Here is a 25,137-nt window from a genome sequence, read left to right on the forward strand (position 1 = left end):
GCGCTATAATATGCGTTTCACGCCAATTGACCGACTGCACTGCGTTTGGCGCAGTGCGAGAAGTATGCATGCAGTCTTGTGGTCGTTAGTGCGGATTTTACGCCGACTGCACTGTTTGGTGCAATGCATGAAGTATTCCTAAGGTCTTGCAGGCGCTAATATACGTTCAACGCCGCGCGCGCCGGCCGCACTGTATTCGGCGCGATCATTCGATCTCGCGTTAGAATCATCGCGGCATCGAACAATAGAGCTTAAAAGGCCTGTGTTGTGTTTTAACGCCTTGTGAACATTCCAGCGTTGCCTCGTTTCTCCAAATTCAATATTTTTACCGAGAAATGTTAGGAAAGTTCTTGATACTCACGACCATTATTGAATATGTTTACTTTATTTATCATCAGGAGGTGAGACATCGATGACTTGGCAACAAACTAACCTAAACTAGCGTTAACAAAAAATGCGTTTATTTTCCAACCGTTCCCTATTTTGCCACACTTCTAGCTTCAATGAACTTGTAATACTTCTTTGTAAATTCGCGCATTTCTGTAGCAGATGTTAAGGTTTTTATTCGCGCAATCCTTGTGCCTTTTTCGCGCAATTCTCATACATTTCCTTAGCATTAAAAGCCTCATTCCCTCAATCCAAGATTTGGCAAGGCGTCATCTATGTTTTCTGCCGGGGGAGGGGGGGGGATCCAGAGCATTCTTATGCAACCTTTCATCGGGCACCTTTTGCACGTACCCATTCCAGACAAGCGGTTTCGTGAAAATATAATGCACCAAGTTATTTTTCGACGGCCGTGGTTTCATGTACTCATTCATTCCGAACGTGATTCCTCCTTATACTCCGGCCAATCTACGTCATCAGTCCATTTCAGTGCCTGAAAAATGTCCAGGGACTGTTCATAGAGCTGTAAGGTAGGAAGTGAGGGGATGCGATTTGCTGGATGAGCTCTGACAGGATCGCTTTCAGTGGTGGTTGGGTGTCGCAGAGCGCACGAAAGTACTATAAAAACAGCATGTTAGTAGTAGTCTTACATTAAAAGAAATGATAAAAATTCTAACCTCGAAAAGTTGGTCTGCAATGTTCTCTGCGGACATGACTTCAGGACGCATGTGAGCAACATAGCAAGGGTAAAGACACTTAGAGATTAAAGGCCTCAGCTGTGTCTCGCAGAAAGCTGGAACGAAAAAGACAGGGAGAGCCTCGCTGTGCTTTAGATCTGACATATCAACCGCTAAAGATGTAGTTTTCATAAATTTGGCAGAAGTCTGGGTTCCTAATTTGGAATCTCTCTGACATAAGAGATGTCCCATATCCTCCAGTTCTCGTAGAGAGGAAGGTAGATAGTGGGCCATCGGTTCTTTCACATTCAGGGCTGTGAAAAAAAAAATCGTACTGGTCAGCGCGTGCTAAATGGATTAATATACATATCGATGGTGTAATTCCGCAACTAATCTCGGTTGCGATGTTGGAAAATCTCCGCTCCTATTTCATTTTTTTAAAGAAGAACAAATGAACATCATTGGTTGAAATTTTCATTGAGTTTTCCTCGCACAGAGAAGAAAAATCACGGCAGTTTCTAAAAATGGACCCCTAGACAAGGTACGAATTTAAGCATTCTGATACATGTACCTTAACCAGAATTTCACGTAAAACACGATTCGCGCAACGAAAATTACTGAAACTAACTCCTAACGGAGATATTAACCTTTTTATTTCACATTGGTTACGAGGAATTTGAACTTCCCGCTCACAAGAAACTCAAAGTTCTACGTGAGTCAAAGCGCGCACTACAACGGTTTCAGCAAGCTTCTCGATAGAACGATGTTCATTTCCCACCATGTGTTTTTCAAACTATAAGTAATTTGCTATAGCTGAGCCTAAGTGTCAAGATAGAGGTTGCCAGATTTTTATATCGCAGAGACGTTCATGATAACATTTAGCGCGCGATGTGAATCGCCTAGAGCATTGAGTTTTAATGAGCGGATGGTTTGAATTCACGCACCAAGAATCATTAAATATCTTTGTAAGGAGTTGACTTTGATCATTTCCGTTGTGCGCATCGTGTTTTGCGTGAAATTTTGGTGAAGAAACATGTATCAGAATGCTGAAATTCATACCTTGTCTAGTGGTTCATTGCCTCTTAGTGTTTTCCATATAAAAATTAAAGTATTACACGAAGTCTGCCACGTTGTAAACCGAGATACGTGGTCGTGGACTTACAAAGTCGATATGTCGTGGACTTACATAGTCCATATGTCGCAGGCAAATAGTAAAATCAGGCATTTTGTCAAATGCCTAGGCAAATAGTCCAATATTCTAACTTAGATTGAAATTCTGCTTCTTTCCCCAATTTCAGACAAAATAATTCATTGCTCCAGCACGAAAAAATTCTCAGTAAAAATTTGCACGCACAATAGTATTTTAAAAAAATGTTAGCTCCTGAAGAGACACTGATCTTGAAATTTTCAGCATGTCGTAAAACACAGACTTTTTGGAATTTCAACATTTAAAAATACGAGAGGCAATTGAAGAGGAAGAGACAAACAGAGTTCGGAGGTTTGATGAGTTATTTTTCCAAAAATAGTGAAAAATCGTGAGCTCTTCGCCATAAATTCACACAATTTTGTAGACCGTCAAAATTTGACTATCTGCCTAGGCATTTGACAGAATGTCCGATTTCACTATTTGCCTGCGACGGATGTCCAGCTTTAAAAATAATCTATATTTTTTGAACAAACCAATATGTATGCGCAAAAAAGAATGTAAAAAACAAGAAAATTAAATTTTCCATAATGCAGAGCACGATTCAGAGCACTGATGTTTTCACAATATGGTGGAGTTCAATATGAAATAAAAACTTAATAAATGTCGAAGGACAATTAGGAGCGTCACAAACATGCTATCCGTATTTTTCATAGATTGGTCGTGGAATTTGTTACTTGCGACTCCCATGAGAAATAGAAGACAATGACCCCATGGATATTTATTATTCTTACCAGCATCGCTTTCTCCGCATGATTGTCTTTTAGAAACGACATAAGTCGCCGTTTGATTAGGATTCGTCAAAACATGACTGAGGACGGGGGAGCAATCCATTTCGTCGTCACAAATGATCGTCACTGCATTCTCAACCTCAAAACTGCCAGTATCTCCATGTATATTAATCAGACTGTAATCTTCGGACAAATTCTTCCTAATATTCTGAATACTGGAAAGGATTTTGTCATTTTCATCCTGTTCAAATAAAAATCAGAATAAAAGTAAAAACGAGTTTGGGCAATAAACATGAAAAATGGGAGGTGGGGGGGACAACAGGAGCAACAATTTTAGGAAATAATGGCAAAACTACACGTCATTATCGAGAACTCGTTGATATTCAGTAGACTCTTTGCCTCCTTTGCACCACTAAAAATTAACTAATTAATAGACAAATTAACGGCAGCCCACTAGAGACTCTGAAGTTAGTTCATCATATTCTCCCTTAATCCACTAGAACCACCCAAATTAACCAATAGGATCTGCCCATACTCCCCACTTCTTCTTTGTCTATCGCTATGTCTCTCAATTTCAACAATCAGTCCGCTGTCCAAGTACCTCTTCTAGCTCACCCGTAATAGTTGGCCCGATGAGCGCTCTGCTGTTTATCGGTGTCGTACTCGTATCCCTTCTTGTGTCGCTCCTTGTCGTTGAGGAGCGACCCATACTCCCCATGCCTTCTTTGTCTATCAGTTTGTCTATCGAATTACACAATCAGCCCACTGACCGACTTCATTTTTGCCTTGGTTTTGGTCTATATATTTTAGCAAAAGAAATGATATAAATATGTGTTTTCTTGAATGACCCAGAAAAATTTATTCCCGTCTGCCAAAATCTGCTTATTTATAAAAGGTAATAATCAATCAAATCTCAAGTGCTTTTACCAGTGAAACGGTGAACACAGCCGTGATTTTTCCTAATCTTCTGGCTTGGTTTAAAATGTTCTCTAATCCAGCGACGGTGTGGGCTACTTTTGCTGACGTCATGAGTAAGGTTGCGTCGTGTTTCGATGTGGATTCGTGGATTTTTCGAACTGCTTCTTTTTTATCATTTGCGTCCAGGATGGATAGAACTATATTCTTCACCTCGCGCTCTAAGAACCATTCGACCAAACTAACCACTTTTCCGGCGCTTGAACCTGCGATTCAAAAAAATACCAATATGATTGCATCGCCCTGTATTACGAATTAAATTGGTCACTAGCCAGAAAAGTGGGACCAGAGCTGCCTTGATAGAGAAGAGGGCAGTGTCAAATTTTCGAAATCGAGATTCCTTTAAAATTCGTCTAATCTCTTTTAGACGAAATCGCTCAAATCGCTAAAACAGCAAAATTCATCTTAATTGTATAAAAACGAGACATATGAGGAAGCCGTAACTGCGCCAAAAATGGCTTAGTTTCAGGCAAGACAGCAGTAAGTGATAATATTCCTTCAGGGAGGTAATAAAAACAGTGCTTTCAAGTAATGTGCCGCCCTCTTCTGCCAATTTCTAACCTGAAAATGTGTTTGTTGTGTGTCCAAAACGCAGCCATAAAGCATGCAGGAGATAGATTTTACGGCTGTCTTACCTAACAATAGCCTAACATGAAAATGAAAATTATCCTTTTTATGTAATTGAAATAGGATCAGTCGATTTTTAATCATCCAAACGATTTCTAGGAGTCTTTTGGACGATTATTGATGATTTGAAAAGAGCGGAGGTTTCTTTCAATAAAAATTTCTGGTCCGACGCTTCTGAGCCCGTTTTCTCAAAACTTCAATTTTGCACTTACTGCTCTCTTCGCTATCACGGCACAGAGATCAACGCGTTCGACTATAGGTCAATAATCCTTTTCTTTCCCAGGTTTGGATCGTAAAAGAGAGGGTGCGGACATTTTTTTGGACTGAGAGGTGAGTCTGCTGGATAGACTTGGGCAATGTAATGCACGTTATGCGTTCTAAAATTCTATTATGCTCGGTAGTACTTCTAAAGGAATTTACCTAAAATGACGACGGAGGTTTGGAACTTCGTATCAGCAATCCATTCACCCTGCTCCGCACATTTGTCATTTAACATTGGTGTTCGGATTGTATTGGCTGTGTAACTCCTTCCCACGTCTATCAGCAGTTTTCCACCCTGTTCCGTTACCTTTTCAACGTAGCTAGACAGTAAACGCAAAATGGGGGGAAATTATATTGAGCAAAAACATGTAAAAAAAATAATGCGTTAGTTTATGGTTCTATTTTGCAATTTTTCTTCATTTTCTGTTCTTTGCTTTTTGTTTTTCTTTAATTGGTAAAAAATACTCCAAATTAAACAAATTTTGGATTTATACAAGCAAAATTTCTGATAGCAAGAATAAGTTCTCTTACAGAGCTAGATTTCAGCTCTTTGTACCTACTTCAGACAAACTATCGTGTAAAGTAAATCTATATTTTGCAGTGTACAGTGTCTACAAATATTAAAGCGGCTTGCAGAGTATTTTACAACAATTTCTGATAAATATTGAAGTCTATTCTCAGAATTTTAAAGCGGATTTTAGAAACGCAGATTATTTTAAATAAGATCAATCTGCGCTTCTGGCTTTCGTCTGATAAAATTGAGTGTTTGCACAGGGGCGTTATGACATTGGAACATTCTACAATTGCCACAAAAATTCCATCCCTGTTAGTATACATAATCGAGAGAATGTTTTCGCAAATAGATTGGATGTTATCAGTCTGCAATCAGTCGCAAGAAAAAAATGTCACATTTTTTCACAAGAAAATGCTTTTAGCTAGTTGTCCATCCATACAAAAAAGGACAATTCTAAGACTTTGAAACTTTGCGATGGACTTTACATCCTCATGGAAAAAAAAGGAAAAAGAAAAACCGTTTGCTTAAGGATTCAGAACACATAATTTTATGCGAGAGTCACTCACCTTGGTAACAGGCTGAGATCACTGAGGTCTATTGATTGATGGGGCATCCGAACCACGCGCCTCGCTAAGATACTTGCACTAACTTTAGCGTGAAGTTTAACTTTTCGCTCCTCTGGCAATCGTAAGATTCGAGATAGCTCGAAACTGTAATATCCGTTGCTGTCATTGAACCTGCCCATGGGTAGGGGCGCATTGTGGTCCATCGTCTTCTCATTGAGGTTGATGAAGCAACCGTATTTACCGATGCATTTCCAGGCTGAGAGCATCTGTCTGCGCGGCAAGTCGCTCACGATGATGTCGGCTCCCGTTCCGTCCGTTCCAAACATCAGCGGAACGTAGAAGTCCTCGCTGTTATGGTTTGTGATGTTTGATAACGGGATCTGGAACATGAAAGGACACATATGGACTGCTTTTGCAGTTCGGAAGTACAATGGAGATGTTGCATGTGTGATGAATTTGCGATTTGACTATTGATTCTAATGCAAAAGTTCGGGAGAAACACGATGAAGCCATTGGTTTTCTCTGAAATCAACTCCCAAGCTTGAAAAAAGCTCTCAAGTTGAGGCCAAAATGGCCTGGGATATCCCACGCTATCCTGAGAGTCCACCTCTACATCAAGACAAACTCTTTATGCAAAGATAGGGAGCAGAAACATTGACAGGGCTGCCACTTTATTTGGGGACTCTAAGACTGAAAACACGGCATCCCTGCTAATGTATATTGCTCCCTATCTTAGCATGGAGAGTTTGTCTTGATGTAGAGGTGGACTCTCCGGAAAGCGTAGGATATCCCCTCCACTTTAGCCTCAACTTGAGAGCTTTTTTTGAGCTTGGGAGTTGATTTCAGAGAAAACCAGTGGCACCATCGTGTTTCTTGCAAACTTTTACGTAAGAATCAATGGTCAAATTGCATATTCCTCACACATGCAACGTCTCCATTCTGTACTAAAATTTCATTTTTGAGTCAAAATGACTTTAATTCTCTTATTTTCTTAAAACAAAACTTTTAAAAAAGCTGAACATTTCACATGACGTGAATCACACGTGACGTGACTCGAATCACAGATACTTAGTTTAAGTATCATATTGGATATTATATTTGTTACAGATAAGGTTAGAGAAATGATAACGATTTGTTCATTGTAATATTAGTGTTCATTGTATGTATATCTAGTGTTTGAGAACTAATAAAAAAAGAAAAAAAAAAAAAAAAAAAAAAATATTGCTCCCAATCTTTTGCATGGAGAGTTTGTCTTGATGTAGAGGTGGACTCTCAGGATAGCGTGGGATATCCCCTCCATTTTGGTCTCAACTTGAAAGCTTTATTTGAGCTTGGGAGTTGATTTCAGAGAAAACCAGTGGAACCATCGTGTTTTTCGCGCACTTTTACATGAGAATCAACAGTCAAATCGCAAATTCCTCATACATGCGACATCTCCATTCTGTACTAAAATTTCATTTTTGAGTCAAAATGACTTTAATTCTCTTATTTTCTTAAAACAAAACTTTTAAAAAAGCTGAACATTTCACATGACGTGCACCGAATATGTTGATATTTTAATGAGATTCAAAATTTTCTAGGGAGTACAAACCAGAGGAAACGTCCTGGATACAGTTTTCAGGGCTGCCTCGTTGGGGACGGTGGTGTAAATGTTGTAATCCATTTCCAAACAAAGGGATATGCAAACTATGCCAACGGGTGTTTGACCATTCATGATAAGAGCAGTCTTTTTGGTTGGAACTATGAGAATCTGATCCAGGATTGCATGCGCCTGAAAGAACAGGAAAGAAAATAATTTAGTTGAATTTTTAAATACTATACCGGTAGTTTCGGTCAAATTCTGAAGATGCAGTTAAACTGGACATGGTTTGACTTGCCGAAATTATAAGATAAGCTATTTCCACATTTTTATTGAAAACAGTCAGTTTCATTGAGGTCATCGAAGTTAGCACATCTATTCCAACTTGGACCTTTAAGTGTCTTTAAGGCCTTGTCTTTAGGCACCAAAAATATTTTTCTTAGACTAACTTCTTCACCTTCTGTGTAACTCTATGTGTGCCTTGATTATTTTCATTTTTTCGAGTTGGTGTGTTTTCGTTCTCACTGATTCAATTAAAAAATATACCGTTAGTATTTTTTTTAAAAAAAAAATACAGTTTTGCATAGTGTAAAAAATTTAATTTTTCTCTATGGCTGAGCACTCTTCAGAATATGAGAGATAAGAAATTACAATCTTAAAACATTTTAATCGTAATTCAGCAATGAAATGCTAAGCAATGATGTTTAGATCTGTCTGAGAACAATACAAGTTGCGAGTGGGAAGATCGAGTTTTTATCACTTTAAATATTTATCTGCATCCCCCATTTAATTGCAAAATTGTTGTTGTTAATTCAAAAAAATATTTAACAATTTTAGTCAAAAATTAACTGGAATAATTTTCCACAAAAAATTAGGACAAACCATTAAATACGCAGATGGAAGGGCAGCTGCCTCTTCTAATGGGAGAGAGTCTGGAACGGCCCACTGGAAGACAGGATCCAGGGACATTTTGCTTTTGAAACTTTCATATTTTTGGGCAATGCCAATCACATGGCAACCTGCTGAAGTGACCCCAGAGTAATCCAAAACGGCTGGCGTCTCCTATGGTAGCAAAGAAACTCCTGTTGTAGTGCGCAATTGAATTCATGCGGATTTCTGTTTCTCTTTTTGTACGGGGAATTAAAAGTTCCCGTTACCAATGTAAACTGAAATATTCATATCTTAGTTCGGTCTTGCGATTGATTTTAGTGATTTGCGTTGCGAGAATCGTGTTTTACGTGAAATTTTAGTTCAAAAACCTGTATTAGAATACTTAAACAAGTTGGTTTTTGCAATCGCTAGCGATAGCAATATTCGTCATGGGAACTTTTGCTTCTGGGATATGAAAATTTTAAGGTATAGTTCGTTTGTAGTATCTTCAGAATTGAAGGGGCTATGTAATTTTGTGTCGACATCTCTTTTTAACATTTTTAATTTTTTTCTTTGCATACAAGAAAGCTGTTATTTACCAATTATTTATTTTCGTTGGATTATATATGGTTTCCGGAAGTTAACGCATTTAACTTTTAGTGTCGCTTTTTCGGCGTAAAGTATGATAATTTTACTCTACTCATATGCCCGAATACGCATCATAAGTGACCTATGTGCTTCCTAAGTTGCCATTTTTTCATTCAAATAGATGTAACTGAAATGTTGGATGTGTACTATACTACTTTCATGTCATTGCTTTATTTCTTTATTTATTTATTTTTTTTTTTTTTTTTGCGTAGGTATAAATTGTTATTTTTTGCTGAATTTTGGAGAAAATATTGCTTTAAGAACGTGGAATGTAAATTAATTTTATTGAAAAAAGAAAATACCATCATTAATTTGGGCGAACAGAGAAAAAATACATCAATATTTGGGTCAACATCTCCCTGATTATATGAAGGATGAATATATTAGTATTTCTGTATCAAAAAACTTAGCTTTTGTCTTCAGAGATACAATGATTCTAGTCCAAGTCAATTTGTTTTATTGAAAAAACAAAAACAAAAAATAAATTAAAAAAAAACAACTGCAATGTTAGACATACTATTTTCATGTCTTTCTATTTGTATCAATAGGTACTTTTTGCTTAACTTACGAACGTTGAATGCAAATTAACTTTATTGAAAAAAGAAAATAACGTCATTAATTTGGGTGAACATGTGGCTGATTATAAGAAGGAGGTATATTCCAGTATTTTTGTTTAACATATTAACTCACGAGAAAATGTTCGTACATTTATCATCTAGTATTAATTATTTGTTGATGATTAGTCTAAAACATTCAATACAACCATTAAAAACTATCTGCTATCGTCGGGTATCGAACTCCCGATCGCCCATTGCCCGCACCTTACCAAAACGATGGAGCGGCCTAGTCGACTAGGCTATCACGGACCCGCGTCAATCACCGAAAAAATAGCATTTAAAAGACTCGGACGATGGGCGGGACTTATCACAAGAGTTGTCCTTGAGACGCTTCGTAGCTTCTGTTTTTCTAGGATATGAGAGAAATGAGCTAAGCGCATTACTGTAGGAGCCATGGTTCGCACTGTTTCAATGTGTCTCGAGGTTCATCCCAGCATGCATTCGCGATCGCGGCAGTTGAGCTAAGGCAATATTTGCGTATCCATGAATTAAATCAATCAATCGAGGTCTGATTTTGACTTATTCGTCCATAACGAGTCCTCCAGAGCAATTTTCCACCTTGTACGATGGTTATTATGTCTTTATTTCTATTTGTAAAATTTGAGGTGGGATAATGGCGGCTTCTCAAGAGCACCGAGGTAGGCGATCTTTTGCACCAACGAACAGAAAACTGATGGCGAAAAATAACCAATCAGAACCTCCCAAAAAAAAGAATTTGCCCAAAATCGGAACTTCGTGGTTCTGCGCAGATTTACCAGTCAGACACGACATCTCAACGTGGAAAAAAACTCGCTGAAAGCGAATTTTAGAAATCAACACAACTTGACGTAGAGACATGATTGGCTAAAAAATACAACGGTTTTTGATACATCGGAAAATCAACCAAAAATCGAACACTGGGCGAAACGCTCAAGGTCGCAGAGGCATAGGGAATCCCATAGCGATAGCAACAGAACGATTGTAAAGACAGGGGAACTCCGTTCTGATGCCAATTTGTATTTTATCCGGTGGTCCCAGTAGACCGTGGGCCAGCAAGGGGTATCCCTCCCCCCCCCCCCCCGTGGGAATTTTGAAGGTGGTGATTTTCTTGAAACTCTCGACTAGTAGAATAAGATTTTTCTTGTTTACGCGAATTTTATCGTGGTGGGGGAGTAGGCCCCCCCTAACCCCCAAAATTGCTCAGAATTCCGACTTTTCCGCGAATTTCCCCATTTTTCTCGAAAAGGCTTGATTCTAGGGCAAAACTCCAAATAACCATTCTGAAAGATCGTAAAATTTTGGTCTAGAAGAGTTTTGTTTGACTTTGACCAGGACCCGCGGTCCCCCAAAATGGGGGGGCTTAAAATGTCAAAATATCTCAAATTTCCGCGAAAATGACCGTTTCGCCGCGATTTCTCGCCAATAACGCGAAGAAGGTTGGTATCATCGTAAAATTATTTACCCCTAAAATAATAGAGCATTACTTTTTCATTCGAGGGCCGGCCTAATTCCTCATGGGGGGGAGGGGGCCCCCCAGCAGTACCCACCCTATAAAAACCGTCAAGATTGGCCGCTTCCTTGAAGTAGCGTTATGCGCAAAAATGGGCGGCAAAATGAAAACAAGTAGCGTTTGTTCTGAGAGAACATCAATGTGGATTCTTGTATGGGGTGACAGGGGGGAGGGAGGTACATCCTCCTCCCTTCCCCTCCCCCCAAAAAATAATCACGGAAAACGTTAATTAACGCGAAAATTCCACTTTATAAGACGACTTTCAGGGCTTGTCACTGACACGCTTACACTAACATAATTTAACGAGGGGAGGAGGGGAGAGGGTTAACCCTTCCCCCTCCTCGTCCACCCCCTCCCCCTCGCCCTCCTCCCAAAAAATAATCACGAAAAATGTAAATAAACGCGAAAATTCCATAAACTAAAAGGCGACTTTCAGGGCGTGTCATTGTCACGCTCACACTAATATAATTTAATGAGGGGAGGGGGGGGGTTAGACATCTTAGCCTCCCTAGCCAACATTACAAAAGGGTGGGGGAGGGGTAATTTATAAACGTTACTCACTTAATAATTGGAGCCTGGAGGGACGGGGAAACCTAGCTGCAGTAGGAGATAATTTTAAGATTTGAAGGGAAACGTAATTAAATCAGGGAACGTCGAGATACTATTTTATTTTTTGGAAATGACTGAAACTGAGGGGAGTTTATTCATAATTGACGGAAATGTACATTCTTAAGCTTGTGTCAACATTTTTGAAACGTTTGGAGAATAGGCTCAAAGTGTATTGGATCGTTTCCAAAGTATTCGATCATTCATTTGGTCACAGACAGATACTGCAGTGAACTCTGATTGATGAATAGTTATCAAGATAGCTCGACTCGGAAAAAAGCAAAATTAATTGAGTGTTTGCTTCTTATTGCTTTGATTTTTATTGAGTTTGCAAGATGAAGTCAACTTTTACTCCGTCAGCGGAAGTAAACTGGGTAGACCCTCCTCCATGCCTTGAATATACTTTTTCCAGTGAGTATATTGGGCGTATTTCTTTCGGTTCCATTCAGTTAAGAATAGATCGATAAGTTGGTTCTTGTTTTTACACTTTCCTAAATTTCTTTTCAAACTACGGGATATTTTGGTTGGGGGTCTTTTCGTGAAAAAGTATCCCTTAATCCCCCCCATAATCGCTGAATGTTTTTGATAAATTTATCACTGCAGTATCTATCTGTGACCAAATGAATGATCGAATACTTTGGCAAACGATCCAATACACTTTGAGCCTATTCTCCAAACGTTTCAAAAATGTTGACATAAGCTTAAGAATGTACATTTCCGTCAATTATGAATAAACTCCCCTCAGTTTCAGTCATTTCCAAAAAATAAAATAGTATCTCGACGTTCCCTGATTTAATTACGTATCCCTTCAAATCTTAAAATTATCTCCTACTGCAGCTAGGTTTCCCCGTCCCTCCAGGCTCCAATTATTAAGTAAGTAACGTTTATAAATTACCCCTCCCCCACCCTTTTGTAATGTTGGCTGGGGAGGCTAAGATGTCTAACCCCCCCCCCCCTCCCCTCATTAAATTATATTAGTGTGAGCGTGACAATGACACGCCCTGAAAGTCGCCTTTTAGTTTATGGAATTTTCGCGTTTATTTACATTTTTTCGTGATTATTTTTTCGGGGGAGGGGGAGGAGGGGGTGGAAAAATTATAAATTATGTTAAATTATGTTAGTGTAAGCGTGTCAGTGACAAGCCCTGAAAGTCGTCTTATAAAGTGGAATTTTCGCGTTAATTAACGTTTTCCGTGATTATTTTTGGGGGGAGGGGAAGGGAGGAGGATGTACCTCCCTCCCCCCTGTCACCCCATACAAGAATCCACATTGATGTTCTCTCAGAACAAACGCTACTTGTTTTCATTTTGCCGCCCATTTTTGCGCATAACGCTACTTCAAGGAAGCGGCCAATCTTGACGGTTTTTATAGGGTGGGTACTGCTGGGGGGCCCCCTCCCCCCCACGAGGGATTAGGCCGGCCCTCGAATGAAAAAGTAATGCTCTATTATTTTAGGGGTAAACAATTTTACGATGATACCAACCTTCTTCGCGTTATTGGCGAGAAATCGCGGCGAAACGGTCATTTTCGCGGAAATTTGAGATATTTTGACATTTTAAGCCCCCCCATTTTGGGGGACCGCGGGTCCTGGTCAAAGTCAAACAAAACTCTTCTAGACCAAAATTTTACGATCTTTCAGAATGGTTATTTGGAGTTTTGCCCTAGAATCAAGCCTTTTCGAGAAAAATGGGGAAATTCGCGGAAAAGTCGGAATTCTGAGCAATTTTGGGGGGTTAGGGGGGGCCTACTCCCCCCACCACGATAAAATTCGCGTAAACAAGAAAAATCTTATTCTACTAGTCGAGAGTTTCAAGAAAATCACCACCTTCAAAATTCCCACGGGGGGGGGGGGGAGGGATACCCCTTGCTGGCCCACGGTCTATAGTGAACTCTACCTTAAATCATAGAAATAAAGAATCAAACAATGTGAATGGAGTCTATCAACTTTCATTACAGCATTTAACGATATCCTTTATCAACTAAAAGGGTTTAAAAAAACGTTTTAGAACGAAACAAGCTAAGAAAATGAGCTTAATGAATACCTTCGTCCTACAACTACCAGGGTTTAAGCCGAAATATCGAATGTCAACTTCCTTTGACACGTGGCCGACACTGGATAAGATTTGTGCCACGTCTTTGTGGGCTGGTTTCTGAAGCGGGGTTCCAAGGAAACTGCCCCATCTTCCGTTTTTCAGTACATTTACAGCTACATCTCTATCCAACTGTTCCTGATAGGCCTTTTCGGTGAGAGAGAATGGTGGTGCGTCGTCGTCCAGTAGGAAGAAAAATCTGAGCATTATTAAAAATAAAAAACAAGGAAAAATTATTGTTAATTGGTATTTTCTTTTTTCCCAACCACAAATTTTAATTGCGCTCTGAATGACCTCCTCAAGTTAAGTCCAAAAAGCACAAGTCCGTTTTAAAAACGGATCTGAGAAATAGTGTCCCTCCACTTACAAATGTAAATTATGATTGCATAAAGTTCAAAATAATACACTGAAAAAAAAGATTGATAGAATTTACAATTCCTTCACGCTGTATTTCACACAGCGTGAAGGAATGGTGAATTATACTAATCTTAAAGTCAAATCTGCCAGAGGAATGGTTACCTGTACCAGTTTATAGTAACGTTTGGGTTTCAGGACATTTTGTCAACGATTTTTCGTCCGCGCACCTTTTTTGTCCAGTAGTTTACGCCCACACGTAAAATAAGCAACGGTGACTTGGTCGTAGCGTTATATTTTAGTCGGTATGTAAAATTATATGGTGGTAAAATTATATGGTTTTAAGGTGGAGAAGGACATCGTGCACGATATCAGGTCCAAGCAGTTGGTCTGGTATGGACATGTGCGAAGGATGGCAGATGATCGGTTGCCCAAGCAGATCTTCGATTGGGTTCCTCCCGGAAGGCGACGGCGTGGACGTCCTGTGAAAGGTTGGCGACAAGGGGTGGAGGAGGAGATCAGAAGGTACCAATTGCCTGATGATCTCTGGGAGGATAGGGGGCAATGGCGATTGGGCGTCGCAGAGCGCGAGGCGGCGCTATAAAAGCGACTTTATGTATGTATGTATGTAAAATTATATTGACAATATGGAAATGAGAAATTGAGAGAGAAGGAGGTGTTGTTATGGTTGCTCATTTTCTAAATGAAATGTTATTACTTTCTCCTTTTGAATCATCTTTTTAAATTGTCATTGGTGAATATTTTGCTTTATTTCTATCCTTAAAATATTCAATGTACAATATGGCTTATATATGTATAGGTACTTTTTTTATTTTTTCAATTTTTTCTTTACGAAATTATTACTTCATTTTGAAAACATTTATATTTTTAAAAAGTGACACATATTTATAAAACCTTTTCCAAGCGACATTAATCTCAAAAAGCCGCAGTTGTGCCGACAGAAACTGCAAAAATAAATAAAAGAGGGGAAAAAACCATGAAGCACGCAATCTTTAGTTTTAACCCATTTGTACATCAATCTTTTAGAGTCAAATACATCAAATTTTGAGCGTTTGGTTGCGCGTACACCTCGCTGCAACACAATAAAAGCACAAAATGTAAAAGAAAAACATTAAAGTGCTTTGGAAACCATTAAATTTGACACGGAACCACCAATATTCAAAAAACACACATTATATTATTATTCTCCTTTGATAAATTGATACATATTTTTTTCCCATCAATTTGAATGAGAATAATCAATGCAGAATGTGTAAAAATTTCAAAATCATGAGTTAAAAAACGCTGACTATGCGAGTATAAATATTAAAGCCTAACAGAGCGGAGCGGCGTGCTGCCAGCGCAAGAGGCTCACTGGCGCCTACAAACCTAAGTGGATACTTCACGCATTGCGCAAGGCTTGAAGTATCCACTTAGGTTTGTAGGCGCCAATGCGCGTTTCAAGCTGGCCGCCCACCCGCCCGCCATGCGGCGGCGCCTGAAGCAACTATTTCACAACGGAGGTGTTGCACAAAATTATACGAAATTGAACGTATTAAGAATGACAGGCATCCTTTAAAAGTACAGATCATTCCTCGCAAAATAAATCAAGATACTTATCGTACACTGGAAAAATCTGAGAGACTTTAATTGAGGCAAATATAGAGGTTTATCCGGTTCAGGTATAAGAAGGTGTGAAAATCTTGAAAGATAATTAAGTCCTGTTACCCCTAGGAGGTGTAGAGAGTTTGAGTGAATTTTGTCTCATGGAATTGACGCTCCCTCATTTTTACCAAAACTCTTAACTATATATTATTCTCCGTTGGACCAAAAAGACAAAACAAAAAATCGAGCAAACCCTCATTCTTCCAAGACATTTTACATTTTCATCCAAAAACGTCGTGAGCGTTGTTGTTTGTATTTACATGTGGGCCAATTAACTTTTGGTCTCAACTGGCACGTGGACCAAAACTCCCGTGCCGAAAAAACGCGTGGACGTAAATTACTGGAAAAAACAGGTGCGCGAACAAAAAATCGTTGACGAAATGTCCTATAACCTAACGTTTGCCTTTCTTCTGGCAGAATTGACTCAAAATTGACGCTTTGTGAAATTCAGCGTAAAGGAACGGTAAATTCTACCAATCTTTTTTATGTGTGCTTTCGCTACTCAGTGGTAACCAAAAACAACCAAGAACTGTTCAGATTTTTGCTACAATTAGAGGTAATGTATTTGGTTTGAAGTTTTATCATCATAGTGCACTTACGAAAAACAGACCGACCAGGTTACCAACAAAGCAACAAACGCTTGTATTAAAATTAGAATATCTCATTAAACATAACACTTCGATACGTAGTTTTAATAAAGCAACAACGATAATGTAAAACAATCGGTGCATACTTTAATTTCCTCTTTCCGGCCCTCTTTAAAATGTTCCGCATTAAAATGGCAGGATTTCCAGACTGTGACTTTGTGAAGACCAAAACCAAACTTTCATCCTCAGTGTTCCTTTCAAGTCCCAAATCATACGAAGTGGATATCACTCTATTTGACACGTGACGGACTTTCAGTTTCTGACCAGAGATTTTCTAAAAACACGAAAAAAAATTCTGTACGACGAAAAAAAGCTCAAACCAACATCTATAATAGTGCATCTGACCCAACTGCATTAATTATCAAATTAATGCGTACCTAAACAAAATTAGTAAAAGAGGCGTGATATAATGTTACCTGCGGTATGGTGTTGATGAGCGGATATCCTCGTTTCTTGTAATCTTTCCCAAAGGCATTGGAAACTTCAATCCATATCCATATTATGGAAGTTTCTACTCTCAATATTAATTGAGCGCAGTGCCGTAATTTACACATATTTTAAAGATTGATAGTAATATTAATACATCTGAGTTAAATAATTATTTACCTGTCAAAAAACGCCCAAAATACTACACGGTTTAAAATAAACAAATCTTATGATATGTGCCGTCGGGGGCGATACCACGATTCGACCTCCTCCTAGGCGCGCGGTGTGCCTATTCAATCCATTGACGGCGTTTTAATTTTTTTGAAGGGGGCAATATAGAGCATGAACCTACCTTGACGTACCTTATTGGCGCGTATACGTAGTATATCGCCTTTGCGATCGTTTCGACCCCCCACTCGATACAATAACCGAGTCCTTTAGTTCTTTACCGAAAAGTGACTACCGCGAACTTCTGAGATTTTCCAAACCGTGTAAAAAGTTTATTTATCCGTCAATAATTATGATTTAAAGTTGTTTCTCATTCTGGGGCTTTCTAGTTTATGTGCAGTGAATACCAAGAGTCTACGTTACTTGGTTTTTTTTTAAAAAAAGCCTAAGAATACTCAGCGCTGATTTAAAATATGCATATAAGCAGAAGCAAGCGAACTGATTCGAGGATGACTGACCAGTTCGGCACTTTCAGAATGAGAATTTCACTCACTCCGTTTTGTTCAAAACGTTGCTTTGACAGATCTCCACACCTCTGTAATACTTTTCAAAATTTGGTGCCCTTGCTCTGATAGTGCAATCTGTGTAAGTGCAATCTGTGATGAGCCTCGAGACTCATTAGACCATTTGCTAAACGTGGCTCATACAGGAAGCTACTTGCAATTAAAAAAATCAACCTACCCCTCTCTTCCCCGCGCGCCTGACCCCTGCGTCGGCGACAATGGCCTGCGGGAAAAAGGCGGCCGCCGCGCGCCGAGAACCCGACCCTACTTATTACGCGTCATTAACCATTTCACCGTCAAGCTAGGATTCGTCCAATTTTCAAATAAAATTGTTTCGCGAGTACTTAGCAATTTTTTCCTTACTCTGCGTTAAAACACGAATTAAAAGAGGTCTCATTCATAAAAATCGGCCGAATAGAAGAGAAGTTACAGTATTCGAAATCTGAAGAAATCAACAAAACCTCGAATTCTCCAAACAAAAAATAAAATGAAGGGGAAAAAAGAAATGTATAAATTACAATTAGATAAAATTGACCTCAGAATTTGACAGAAAATTCCATTATATATCGGAGAAAAAATTGGGAGTAATTACAAAAAATTCGCCTCTTGCAAGGGGCTTCCTTGTGAGAATTTTGACCTGAAGACAAGGGTCGAATAGCAACAGTACTCCATACAATACACAGTGTGCCTCAACGAGTTAAACATGTTTTATATATCCAAATCGAATTAGTTTTATATTTTTAACTACAGTGTCTCTTGAGTCGTTTAAGCAAAAAAAAAAAAAAAATCCGTCGAGATTCGGGAAGATAAAGGCGCTTTAAAAGTATTCTGGGGCTATAATAGCTAAATCACTGGTAGTAAATCCCGTTATATTATTAAAAAGAAATTGACTCCATAGTTTCATGCCTTAGTTTCTTAAATACGATTATTTTAAGCACTCAAACATTTATACCACCAGTTTTAGCCATGAGGTGATTTCCTGAGAGCCGATAATATCACGAATTTCTCATAGAACCCTTCAAAAATGGCTTGCTTTTTGGGCAGCCGATTCGGCCATCGAACCGGGGTTTAAAGGGAAGCTGATTATAACACAAACCTGCTCTGAGAAAAATTTTGAGATAAACATGGATTCTGTTCAGCATATCGATGCATAAGCATTTTCACACGTAGAATCTAATTTTCACGTCAGGGAGTGGACATATTTTGATTTTTTCGATTTTATACGGAAAATTGATGGTTCTTTGGGATTGAAATTACTTGTAATTGTTTCTCGAAAAATGAAGGCACCCAAAATGACTATAGCATATTGACTTTTACATATGTGCACTCACGAAATTGATTCGTAAATTCAACGAGTGGCTACATCGACCTGGTATATCAAGTTCCTGCGATATTTTACGGCAAATCGGTAGATTTTCGGGATGTAGATTTCTTACTTTCAATTCATGAATGAATAAAGCATAGACATGGTTGAACTTCTTTCCATGGAAAGACGTTTAAAGTAACAAAATCAAGACATATTTAAAGCAATTGCATTTATATCGAGTCAATTTCCTTTCAATAATATAAAGGGATTTAAGCTACCGGTGATTTGGGTATTTTAGCCCCAAAATACCTTTAAATCGACTTTATCTTCTAGGAGTTTGACAGAATGTTTTCGACATCGACAGTATGAATTTTCTTGTTGTGCTACTTGCTTATTTTGAAATCTCTTTAAATGAAAACTAAAGGTGTTGATATGTGCGAGTTAATGACGCGCCTTATCAACACTTTGTGTTGGAGTTCACTGCTTGTTTTTACCCTGCCAAGGGCTCTGTTCGAATTAAATTTTCTTTAATACAAGTTTTTAAAGGCTCTACATTCACATAATTACCACACCGGGATTCATTGCATGTTCTTTAGATATACCTTAGACGTGTTTAAATTCCTCACTAACCTTTTTTAAAAGTACGTATCGGAGAGGACCGAACGCTTGCTCGTATATCACAGCATAGTTTTGTTCACACTTCGAAGCGGAATCAAAAATATCTTTCATCTGAATCTTGACTGGGACCGCTACAATCACGTGAATGTTATCACGGTTTTCCTTCATCGGTATTCGTGTCATAGTTTTTAGATCTGAAATGCACAAAAGACTGGTGCCAAAGGAAGAACCGTTTTTGGCACATGAAAGAGAGGGCACAAATTCCACCTACGAACACATAATGAAGTTGGTCAGAAAGAAAATACGCCTTAGCTCTAGCATCCATTCATTAAATTTTTTTTTCATCAAATCCGTTAAAATTCTTCAACATTCGGAAAGGTTAAATAACATAATAAGATGAACAAATATATCATGTATGGTAAGGAGAGTATGATTATAAGGACATAGTATTCCCGACATGAATGTATTAAGCTATCAAAGTATATAATAAGCTTTAATTTCCAATAAAATAATCATTGTTTTATAAAATTATAACGTCACATTACATTATATTCGTTCTGCATTCACTCTTTTTACGAGATCTGTGGTAAAGTATGACATTCTAACTTCAAAACTCCTCCTATTAAATGGGCATATTTTACGATTTTGACCGTAGTTCAGCACTTTTTACTTGATATCAATAGTGCAATGTCTCCATTGAAACCATTTTATTCTTGGAGAGAACCATATTCATCTAAAGAATGACTTGATGCAACAGCACGAAAAATACTTACATTTAAATCATCACTAGTTCGCAAAAAATTTGTGAAAACGGCAGCAAGTGATCGCGAGGTTGTTTTTCCATTTTCCTCGAAAACTTTCAGTTCGATGGATTTTTTCAAGCCATTCAGACGGTGACATGAATTTTCAGCCATAATTTGAAGACTAGCACGTGCAAAGTCTCGTAAATCCTGCAGGGGACCATAATCACACAGATCATTATTTTAACATATTTTTGGGCTCAATCGGTAAAAAATTGAATGTTTAGAAAAAGCGCATGAGCCAATGCTTCATTAGCCTTGAAGAAAAATAAAAACATTTATCCTTAAGTCATCTTTAAAGGGAAATGACAATAGAGTGCAATAATTATTTGAGCTTTCATGCTTTCATTCTATTTTTCAGTCCGAATTAGGATTCATACCGGAAACAAATAACGGAAAAGTAGGATTATTTTGAAGCTTTTCTGATTTCATTTTATTTTTTCGGGGTGAATAAAAATCACATCATACGAACGAGAGAATAAAGATATCATGAATAACTTAAATTTTGTTGTTGAAATTATTAAAGTATTTAATTAAAATTCCATGATGACTTGGAAGTCATATTAAATCCGTGTGCTATAGAACTATTTGATGTTGATCAAACACACCAATTAAGGTAAAACTTAAACTATTGAAATTAAAATATTTGTGTCGTTGATCAAAATTGTATTATGCGCTTTTCGCTGTAGTACTCCATTATTTTTTTATCCAACATACTGAGAGGCTACACAAAATCTGGCTCATACCTTGAACGTGGTTTTACCATACGGTACGAAGTTAAGACGTTCTGCGAATGCGTTTCCCAATTTTTCGGATTTTTCAGGTATTGGTTCGGTTTTAAAGCCGTTTATCGTGATTCCTGCGCTATTAAAGCAGCCAACGTTCGTGTCCAAAATTAAATCAACTGCTGAGTCTGGTAAAATAATGATAAACATTATTTATCAAATAGTATAATACTGGCACAATATCAGGCGCAACAGCGCTGAAATTCCATACTGCCAGTGATGCATCTCGGACTTATGTAGACTCAGAAGCGGACGCAGTAGTTTGGCAACACCAGATTTCTTCCATTTAAAACTATATTAAATAATCGATTCTTATCGGATCACCTGGCCCCTCTTAAGATCGATACATTCTTATAGGTTAAAATAGAGAGAAAGAATGTTGACAATTTTCTGGATCCGCCAATGTATAGAATTCTCCATAATAATACTGGGAGAAAAATAAAACCAGCTGCAATTACCTACATCCCTAATTTATGTAACTTTCTTCTTTGTTTTTAACAAACAGCGAGACACTGTTTCCCTTCCACATGCAGGATGATCCAACAGTACCACACCACTAGCACTAGGTATCTTCCTTGTAACTTTTGAACACATTGAGATAGAGACTTGAAAGTTTGTGAGAGCTCCTTGGTCGAAGCAAAACGACCTTTTGGGCTCCCAAAAATTTAAAGGGGATCTCTCTGAAAAGAGGCAAGAACCCTGTAGGCTATACTGCCGTGCTAAGGAATAACGACGTATGAACCTTCAGGTGCCAAATACTTCTATGCAATACGAAACTCCGGGGAAACTTTTTAATTCCTCCCAATTTTTTACAGGATTTTGTTCACAATTTGATCTACAGTATCTGAAAATTTAAAGAGCAAATATGCATAACTCTCCTAAGAGATGAACATATAATCGGAAGGAATTTGGCAACTCTCTGATGCTCATACGGCGTTCTTCCTTGGCACTTCAGCAGAGGGGTGTTTGGCGCATCCTTCAGATGAAAAGAACTATAAAACTACGAAGCTGGATATTTACTGGTACATCATAGATTTTTCCGGGATAACTGGCCAAAGTTAAGGCAAGACAGCTTGCGTAGTTATGCTGTGCCATTTCATAAATATTTTCTAAAATATTCGCTTGAAAATATTTTGTGATCCCCAAAAAGATAAATTTTGAAACATTGCAACCAATATACGTATTAGGGCAATACTACTGTCAGAATTGATCCCAAATTCCCAACTACGAGGAAAGTTGTCGGAGCTAGGAACTATTATTTTGAACAACTGTAAGTACGGCCTTAATAGTGAGTCCACTAACTCCTGTGTTTAAAGCAGTGTTTTAAATACTTAAATTCTATATACAGGGAATACATCTCTGATGTTTGGAAATGGCATGACTCCGTTCAATACCGGAACTCGTTGATAAATAGGTGAACTTCGATGATATCCTTCTACTCGGATGATAATTTATTCGCCTTGTAGTGATAAAAGAGAGATTCAAGAAAATTAGAGCCGACATTGTTCCAGTAATTGAGAGAAAATATACCGTTTGAACTGCACTAAAATTTTACCTTCCTTCAAGTTTGCCACTTGCTCATAATTCAGATACATGGACTGGATGGAGACTGGTTTTGCCGCTTTACCATTGACGTGCGCGTTCCAAATTGTATTCAATTTCATAATTGTGTCTAGGTAAATTACCAAGTCGGAATTAACTTCGATCATTCCCGTAGCTCCTGTTTGAATGAAAAAGAAAAACAAACAATTAGCGAAAACAAGTTTTCAATTCCAGGTAGAGGTAGAAGTGTACCTTAGCCCTCTATTGCATGAATTAATTTTGGATGACGGATTTGCAAAATTCTTGTTTGTTTATTTACGGCCGTGAGAACATCGTGTCAGCCTATTTTCACGCGACCAATGAAATACCGGCACAGAAATTTCCATACTCTGTCTATAAAAGTACTCTAGATAACTCAGGACACACGAGTTTAAGAACTTTTTACTTAGCAGAAAGACTTTACTTGAGTGCCATATCAGTTCGCCTTCAATTTTTAGTGTAGGCAAAGCAACATCCCGCGTGGTCGAATAGTGGTATCATGTAACATGTAAGGTGTGATGCCGGTACGGTAATGTGTTAGAGTTTTATTCTGCTGTTTAAAGCTGGGAAATTTACCTTTAGAGCACACTTGCCAGTCGATTATTCCCCTCTTTGAAAGTTCATCAACCATTTCTAGGCTATCAGAAAAGCATTTGTCCGATTTTTTACCGTTCACGGCACGTTTGATCTTGTCGCTTGGTGATTCTTTGACGTCTAGTTCGCTTTTTGGTGATTCCCAAATCTTAATTTTTCCTTCCATGAGCACAATTTCTTGATTCTCTTCAGCAGGTTTTTGTTCCTCAATAACAAAATCGCTTTCAGTATCGTCTCTGGGTGCTTGCAGTACGATGAATTCACCACTGCCACGCATTAATTGAATCCTTACTTGACCAAGACCTACAAAAAAGAAATAATGTCCAGTCAGGAAAAAATAACTGATGGATAAATTTTAACTGGTCTCACATGGCGATTGGGCGTCGCAGAGCGCGAGGCGGCGCTGTGAAAGCGACTTAATGTATGTATGACCCCTCGATTTTAGTTTTATGTTTTATTGTGATTCTTGTTTTTTAAAAAAAATTTCTGGTGTTTATTATTAGTTCTTATTAGATAATTTACAATGTATTACCTTCTGCCGATAAATCCAGCTCTGAATATATCTGAATATTTTCAAACATGACTGGAAGCTGTTTAAATTCCACTTCCATTACATCTCCAAAAGTTTTCCACACTTCAATCTGAAAAGTAAAGTAGCATGTCATAGAGTGGATGGAGTTAATGGATTTGAGCGACAAAAATCAATCGCAGAACTTGAACGTGTGAACCGCTCATCGCGATTTGATCGAGTAAAATTCAATCAATTCTTGGATTTGTGGATCGATTCACGGTTATCAATCGAATCGTGTCGCTCGGTTCACATTTTGGTTTTTTAATCGATTACATCGATCAAATCCATACTTCTCGGAGTATACAGACTGACGAACAATGAGATAGTCAACTGTGGTTTATATTCCCTCTGAATGGACATTTTTAAAACGTAGAATTTTCTAATTTGCCTTTTTAAATAGTAGTTCTTCACCATTCACGTGAAAAAACTGCCATTCAATTTCAGAGTCATTCTAATCATGACAGAAAAATGATCGAAATCCTTTAATTTTTCCTACAGCCTTGCATCATCTTTCCATTTTGGTCTAAATTACCTCAACTTGAAGCTAAACAGATGCAATTTTATTTTTAGAGAAAAATTGCATGGATCCGTGGCTCTATTTTATACTAAAGCACTCTTCAGTCACTGAAAAACAGCCGATACTATACTTTTAAATTTGAAAGTTATGATTCTCCAATATTAAAGAGAAAGGCCGAAGAAATTCATGCTGATGAATAAGACAAAAAATTGCTTATTAAAGTTGAGCAATTTTAATCAATTTGATCTACGCGCAATTATTTTCAGCATATTCTGACGTACGTCTTAAAAAGAGAGAAATTGTTCTAATCTAAACCAACTTACCAAGAAAAAGGGAATGAGGGAAATAGGCAAATCTTTCTGCTTGTACGACTTCAATATGCTCTTAATTTCTTTTAACGTGAAAGACTTCTCTGATACTGCCAAGGAACTCGGATCATATTTGTCTTTCTGTAAATATAATTAGAAAGAAAAACATGAGTAAAAATAAAGGTAATAATTCCTGACACTGATTAGTTGCAGTTTTTATTACCTGCCTTTTATACATATCAAAAGAGGTTAATGAAGTTTAGGTTTTTTTCCAAAAGTTTCCAGAGCACAATCAAATAGCGTAGGCTAAATAAGCCAAGAGCTTAAAATGTTGGAAAAGATTCCCTCAAAATCTTTCTTAATAAAGTTTTCGAACTAACACTGAGAAAAAAGCGA

General features: G+C 38.0%; 1 protein-coding gene across 1 annotated transcript in view; it reads right to left on the minus strand.

Annotated features, from left to right (window-relative positions):
• LOC140225361 (fatty acid synthase-like) overlaps window positions 1–25,137 on the minus strand; it is a 61,677-nt gene that overhangs the window by 10,480 nt on the left and 26,060 nt on the right. Inside the window, exons 15-30 of the mRNA XM_072303946.1 lie at window positions 24,757–24,882; window positions 23,878–23,986; window positions 23,328–23,648; window positions 22,726–22,890; window positions 21,132–21,298; window positions 20,359–20,535; window positions 19,598–19,852; window positions 16,591–16,778; window positions 13,791–14,037; window positions 8,401–8,580; window positions 7,531–7,710; window positions 5,940–6,319; window positions 5,019–5,179; window positions 3,924–4,177; window positions 3,000–3,237; window positions 1,062–1,375 (exon numbers count right to left, since the gene is read on the minus strand). Coding sequence (XP_072160047.1) covers window positions 1,062–1,375; window positions 3,000–3,237; window positions 3,924–4,177; window positions 5,019–5,179; window positions 5,940–6,319; window positions 7,531–7,710; window positions 8,401–8,580; window positions 13,791–14,037; window positions 16,591–16,778; window positions 19,598–19,852; window positions 20,359–20,535; window positions 21,132–21,298; window positions 22,726–22,890; window positions 23,328–23,648; window positions 23,878–23,986; window positions 24,757–24,882 — 3,462 coding nt within the window. The remainder of the gene's footprint in view (window positions 1–1,061; window positions 1,376–2,999; window positions 3,238–3,923; window positions 4,178–5,018; window positions 5,180–5,939; window positions 6,320–7,530; window positions 7,711–8,400; window positions 8,581–13,790; window positions 14,038–16,590; window positions 16,779–19,597; window positions 19,853–20,358; window positions 20,536–21,131; window positions 21,299–22,725; window positions 22,891–23,327; window positions 23,649–23,877; window positions 23,987–24,756; window positions 24,883–25,137) is intronic.

Source organism: Bemisia tabaci, chromosome 9 (assembly GCF_918797505.1).
Source record: "Bemisia tabaci chromosome 9, PGI_BMITA_v3".
NCBI classification, from domain to species: Eukaryota; Metazoa; Arthropoda; class Insecta; order Hemiptera; family Aleyrodidae; genus Bemisia; species Bemisia tabaci.